General features: G+C 33.2%; 1 protein-coding gene across 1 annotated transcript; it reads right to left on the bottom strand.

The window, feature by feature from the left end:
* Positions 1-4829: 4829 nt before the first annotated feature.
* Positions 4830-6491, bottom strand: LOC133178720 (uncharacterized). The gene has a single exon (XM_061313433.1). The coding sequence runs from the start codon at positions 6489-6491 to the stop codon at positions 4830-4832; it is 1662 nt and encodes a 553-aa protein (XP_061169417.1).
* Between the last annotated feature and the right edge of the window lie 272 nt (positions 6492-6763).

The raw sequence follows: 6763 nt of genomic DNA, 5'->3' as shown, positions 1-6763 counted from the left end.
GTGCTATAAATAGACGAGACTACCTTCAGTATATATTCAAAGGAATTATAGGTAGCAGTGTAGTTTATGCCTAATTAAGTCAAGCCTGATAATAATCCCAATAAATGCTAACACATTCAAAACATATTTTAAAAAACGAACTAATTAAATTCTATTCCATGGTTATTACAATATTTTCATACGCATTTGAGTTTAAACTTCAATTCTTAGAAATAACATAACCGATATTGTTGCTATCGGTATATCTTCGTTAAAATCACAAAAGCTTTATGATTTACAAGAACACTTATGGCTTGCCAAGGGTGCAGATTAAACTTTTAAAATTCATTTGATATATAAGCTGAGAGTTGATATGTTGTCTTCAACATTTCCTCCATCTCGAGAAATACTATCTGATGATTGTCTTGACATATTTGGTGGTCTTGAATGAGACACGTACAAAAAATTCTTCTTTTGAGACTTTATCGGACCGTTTACCTACTTTACAATGTACATGTAACAATGTTGTGAATAGCAATTCGTCCAAGTATGTGTGGCTATTTACAATGCGTGCAGAATTTCTATTTTCCTCAAAACATGCCAGTGTTTTCGTGCTGTAGTTTTCCGGTCATCTGATATTTATCGTAAATAGTCCCTTTCCGCATACTATATTTATGTCATTCTTCGCTTTACAACATACTCTAAAAATACCCCTTTTTTCTTGTGTTTTACAAAAAAAAGCACACGGTGACTTTAAAAAGTTATCAGATTGTTTAAAAGGTTCCATGTTTAGAGCATAATCTTTCCTTCTACATAAGATGCATATTTTACAAATTTGTGAGAATTTTACAAGTATACATGTAATCAAACATAATTTGTGCTCCATATCAAGATTTACTTTTGCAATTTAATGTCTTTCAAAATAAACAAAAACCTGTGACAAGAACCTTTTATCCAGAGTAAATAAATTTCTAACAAAGAAAAAAGGTTGATAATATTGTTTAATATAGTTTATTTCATATCTGGATATTAAAACTAAAAAAAGACGTTAATGGTAATCTAACAACAAAGCTTTATGATAAACGTGATGACTTTAACTTTGCAATCGTCAATTTCCCTTACTTATGCAGTAATATACCCTTATCACCTGCATATGGGATGTGTATCTCTCAGATGATTCGATACGCAAGAGCATGCTCTATGAACAATATAAAACAGGGTACGTTATTGACAAACCTTTATCATGAAGGTTGTTCAAGGTGTGCTAAATATACCAATATGCCAAATTTCTTTTAATTTTATGTCCCGAAAATAACTTCTTGGCTACTCACTACAACTGAGCTAATCCAGAATGAACGCGCTGGGGAAAAACGACATATATGGTAGTGGGCTTAATACCATTTTATAATTAAGCAATCATTTTCTGTGCTACAATTTCAAGTGTAAAAAAAATATAACATACCATAAATTTTGAAAGTGTTTAAAGGTCAATGAATTTTACGGTCTGAGTCCATGACCAGTATGACCAGTCCAGTGGGCCATTCCTCTTTAGTTTTCTACTCGACGACCATACAGGAATTAAAAAGGTGGGAAATATAAAATTGCATGAATAATATATATATATATATATATATATATATATATATATATATATATATATATATATATATATATATATATATATATATATATATATATATATATATATATATATATATATATTACCTCGGTTTCAGCCTCAGTCACCATGGTTGATGGGACAATGTAGTTTTTGTTGCCTGTGGGTTATTATATCAATTTTGATTAAGTGGTAATATACTTTGCATGACAATGCATGACAATAATCAAAAAAGGTAAGAATAATTGAGTGATTCAATATACTGATAACACACTTAATCCCTAGTTTACTTTTCCATCCATGCATCTGCATTTGTGACCGAAGTTCTTTTCTAAAAATTTAGTCTGTGACATATCTAAAAAACAAGCCAACAACGTTCTTTTTTATGAAATACATTGATTTGAATGCAGGGTTAAAATTTTTATAACCGAAATGTTGAAATTTTAACCACAAAATGACAAAATGCGTTTTATAACAGTTATGAATTAAAATGCATAAAAATTCAGGTACATTGTAACACTACATATTTCAAAATATCATAAGAAATAAAAATGCAATGAAGTTTTGTAATGATTGGATCAACCCATGCTACAAAATAAATAACCTTCTGTGGAAAGCATAATAGGACAGAAATAAACTAAAGAAACAAACAGTAGAAAATATAAAAGAACCTACAACAGGATATAACAGGCACCAAAGATTAAAACATCAAATTTTAGGGAAGAAAATAATACAATATCTAGGTTATGCATATAATTGATGTGATGAGATCAAAATTTCTTTTTCTTAGATACATATATTGATTCAAACGTAGGAAATTACAAAAAATATAAACTCTTTTTAATGACCATGCATTTGATTGAATTTCTCTGACCGCTGACAGTGTTTATTTTTATAGAAAAAAAGTGTATCTTTTTTACCTTAACTGCAAACAGACTTTAGTGCCTTATCGTATATGTTTACTCATCAAACACAAAGGTATACTTGGAATTCATTTGACCTAGACTTTAACAAGGTTTCTTTGCAATGTATATATTTGTTCTTAATGTAAAAAAAATATCGTGCAATTTATTGCTATTAAATCCTATACCCCTTTATATGCTATACATAAGGAAGGTTTGTTTTTTATGCCCCCGTAATCGAAGATTCGGGGACACATAATTTTGGTCTGTCTGTCCGTCCATCTATTTTTCAGCAAAAACTTAAACTTTGCCCATAACATTTGAGTGGTTGGTGCTAGAGCTTTCATATTTCACTGTATTCATTGTGACAAAACCTTTCTTTGGGAATCAACATATTTGACATTTTGACCTTGATCTTAAAGTTTGACCTAAATTTGCAAACTTTAACCTTGGCCATAACTTTCGAACTGTTTGTGCTAGGTCTTCTGTATTTTACGTTTATTTCATGTGAACAAACCTTTCTTTGCGTACCAACATTTTTCCTTTTGACCTTTGATTTTGAACTTTTTGAAACACTTTAACCTTGGCCATAATTGTTGAAGGGTGGGTGTTAGGCTTTCATATTTCACATGCCTATTCCTCCTGACAAGACCTTTATTTGAGTATCAACATTTTTAAACTCACTACCTTTACTTTGGAGTTTTACCTACATTTGAAAACTCTAACCTTGTACTTGAGCTGCCATTCGGGGGCATCAGTGCTTCAAAAACACATCTTGTGTATAATATTTTTGAAAATTCTCTTCTGACATATTTTGATCCTTTCAGGTTGACTAATGTTGACCCATTATAGGTTGCCGAGTTGCTTGGCATATATGTTTATTGGTGTAATTCTACCTGTGCGCATTTGATATGGACTCAGGAATGTGGACGCACTTGAAAATTTAATTTTTTTACGGATGATCTTTTTTTACTGATATTTTTGTAATCAAATGATTCCTCTTCTCTTAATGATATAGGAGGAAAAATCATTCTCTTGATATTTTGTTTCGATTTTCTAAAATGTCACGAAATCTGGCTAGATCACTCATTAAGAACAAAATATAACAATTTTAAACACTTATTTCTTTTTATAGATTTGCTATTTCAGCGTCATCTCGCATTTGAACGTTTTTGTATGATTGATTGTATTTTAACGTCCCTCTCGAGAATTTTTCACTCATATGGAGACACCACCACTTGCCGGTGGAGAGCTGCAAATTTTGTCCTATACTCGGCACTTAGGGCCATTGAGCAGTGAGGGATCTTTTTCGTGCCAGCACCTACTGCGACACGGGACCTCGGTTTATACGGTCTCATCCGAAGGACCGGTCTCCACGTCCCACAGTGGGATTCGAACCCGCAACGTAAGGATAAACTCCTTACTTCGCGACTCTAGAGCAGACGCTCTAACCACTGCGCCACGCGGGAGACCGTTTTTGTATGCATTTTACACAAACAAAATTTTTTAAAAAAAAATTGAAAGAAAGTTAAAAAACATCAATTATCAATTTTTCAAAAAAAAAAAAAAAATAAAAAAAATAAAAAAATAAAAATCGACGCTTCATTAATGCAATAACTACAGAACCTTAAGTACATTGTGCCGAAAAACACAGTGATATAAGATACATGCCTCTGATGCTTTTGATTTGAAATTGTAAGAGAGAAATATACATACAATGTATAAAGTTTCTTAAAAGGCTTTGTCAATTACATAATAGTATTTTTGTTGTAATGTCACTTGACATGATCACCTATATAATTCAACAAAAACAGCACAACAATTGCTTCAATGCAGATATTTAACACTTTTACATTCTGATAAATCATAAGAACAAAATTCTTTAGAAAAATAGAAAGAGATTTCTAATTGGAAAAAAGAAATAGTTGAATGAAGAGAAAGTCTTTGTTTGAAGACCTTAACGATAATAGAGTGAAACAGAACAATCACTATAAAGTCTTAAGCTTCCAACAGGGAACAGAAAACACTAGACATGATAATGTTATTGTTGCATACGTTGCTCGAAAATAGTGCTAATGATAATTGTTTTTGTACAGTTCATTCATTCCTCCAAGGTTGAAGTATACATGCATACACAAGATTATGCCATTCTTCAACCGTATTCTATTGTATATTTACATAATAAACTGTATTGCTTCTTACATACTTTATATATTTTATAAATATGTATAAGTTGTAGAATCTAGAAGTTCTCTGGGACTTCAGTGATTTTTCTTTTGTCTTCGTGGATGAAAACGAAGTCAGATATATTCTGTTCATAAATGTATGGATTAGATGTAAAGGATTTTCTTTATTGTTTTGCCGTCCGCCACAAAAAGTTTGTCACTTGTGTTTACGCAAATACCCCATGGCCTGGTCAAATAGCAGTTATTAATGAAACGGAGGAACTTTCCGTCTTGATTTAGGATATGGATACAACAATTTTTGCAGTCTGCAACTAGGATATGGCTTTGGCTGTCTGTTGTAATGCCAATTGGATCAAATGTTCTGTTCATAGGAAAAACAGACCGATGTCCAGTATATCTGAATCGAAGTTTACCGGCCTGGTTGACCACCACGACTCTGCTGTGAATATTTTCAGTCACACATATGTCGAAGTTTCTATTCTCACTAATATATTTAGCAGTTCCTGGCAAATAAAGAGCATTTCCTTCATCAAATTGAATTGACTGTATCTTTGTAGAACCAGAAAAACGAACCACTTTTGATTCATTAGCCCTGTCCATGGTAACTAGGAGTTCACCGAGATAGGTTTTGCAGATGCCCCAAATTTTCCACTGATCTACTCTGATCATTTCCCAAAGCCGGTCATTTTTCACTATGTTTACGGTTGTTTGATTCGGGTCAGTAAAAACTAAATCTCCATTCCGCGTAATTGTTATATCCTCTGGATCGCTCCCTTGCCCAGTCTGGAAAAGCTTAAGCAGTGAGCCCTGCAGGTTGTAAAGCTTTAAGATTCTGTCCTCCCCACTTGTCCATATTAGTTCATCACTGAGGCACGTAACACTGTATTGATTTTTTTGCAAAGGATACCCTGTGTCAATTGACGCCAAAAGTTGTGGTTGGCTCAACAAGGGTTTCACTGGAGGAGACAGTGAACCTTCTGGTTTTCTCATTATCCAGCCTCGGTCTTCTTCAGAGATGAATAAGGCTGATAATGAACCAAACTGTTGACGTAGCTGTTCTGTACTTGTCATTCGAGGACAAAAACTTGGCAAGGAGATTTTGAGTTTAGGTGGCAGTCTCCTAAACTCAGCATTTCTAGATTTGTACTCAAATGCAAGGGAGAAATCATTTGATTTCAGTATATTCTTTAATTCCAAAATGTTCTTTTGCAGGTGAGAAACAGTCTGTGTGATGCTGTCTTTCTCTTTATTTATAGCAGTTAGATGTTTGGTTTTCATCTCCTCGATGCTCGACTTTTCTTTATTGACAATGTTTTCGACTTCTTTGTGCCACTCTTCTCCTTGGGTGATGACAGCCGTTATCTGTTTCCCATAGTATTCCTCAAAGTCTGCTTCATCTTTATGTATGTCTGTGGCAATTTCTGTGTACTTTGGATAGATATTTTCCTCTAATTCTTTTAAGTCTTTTTCCAAATCTTCTTTCTTTGACGACAGTTTTTGTCGAACATCTACTAAATTGTGTCCTTTGTGCTTACCTGAAGATATGCAAGTAGAACACACAGTACTGTCACATATCTCACAGTAAAGTTCGCAACATTTATCGTCATGATGTGGACATTTGGGGTAGTTTAAGGTAGAACGTCTTTCACTATAAGGCACAACCCTGTGCTTTTTGGATGAATCCGACAGATGGTCTCCAACACAAGCCCTACAAAGGTTAATATGGCATAGCTCGCAATGACTTTGTAGTTCAGAATCACATAAGTCACAACGTAGAATATCTTGGGCACAATAACTTGTATCCATCACTAGTGTCTTTTTCGCTTGAGTGGATGACACTGATAGAGAGAATAGAATCCTGGTGAAATCTAGAAATTTGATTAATTGTCAGGCAAAAATGAATATTGTGAATGAACAGAAACTATGGACGTTTATTTGAAGGATAAGCTCTGGTTCTTTCAATTAAATTGATAATTGTGTTTAGTTACACTTTTCATCTCTATTAAATTAGGGAACAGGAAAGAATACAGCTTCCCGATAATTCAGAAAAAAAAAAAAAAAAAAAAACCAATGAATTA

This window comes from Saccostrea echinata, unplaced genomic scaffold, assembly GCF_033153115.1.
Source record: "Saccostrea echinata isolate AGI-Se365-2 ecotype Australia unplaced genomic scaffold, CSIRO_AGI_Sech_v1 ptg000003l, whole genome shotgun sequence".
Taxonomy (NCBI): domain Eukaryota; kingdom Metazoa; phylum Mollusca; class Bivalvia; order Ostreida; family Ostreidae; genus Saccostrea; species Saccostrea echinata.
The sequence above is the reverse complement of the archived record's forward strand: the minus strand, read 5'-3'. Positions and strand labels throughout refer to the sequence as shown.

Coding starts and splice junctions, on each gene's coding strand:
- LOC133178720 (XM_061313433.1), bottom strand. CDS start 6,491: ATGGATACAAGTTATTGTGCCCAAGATATTCTACGTTGTGACTTATGT.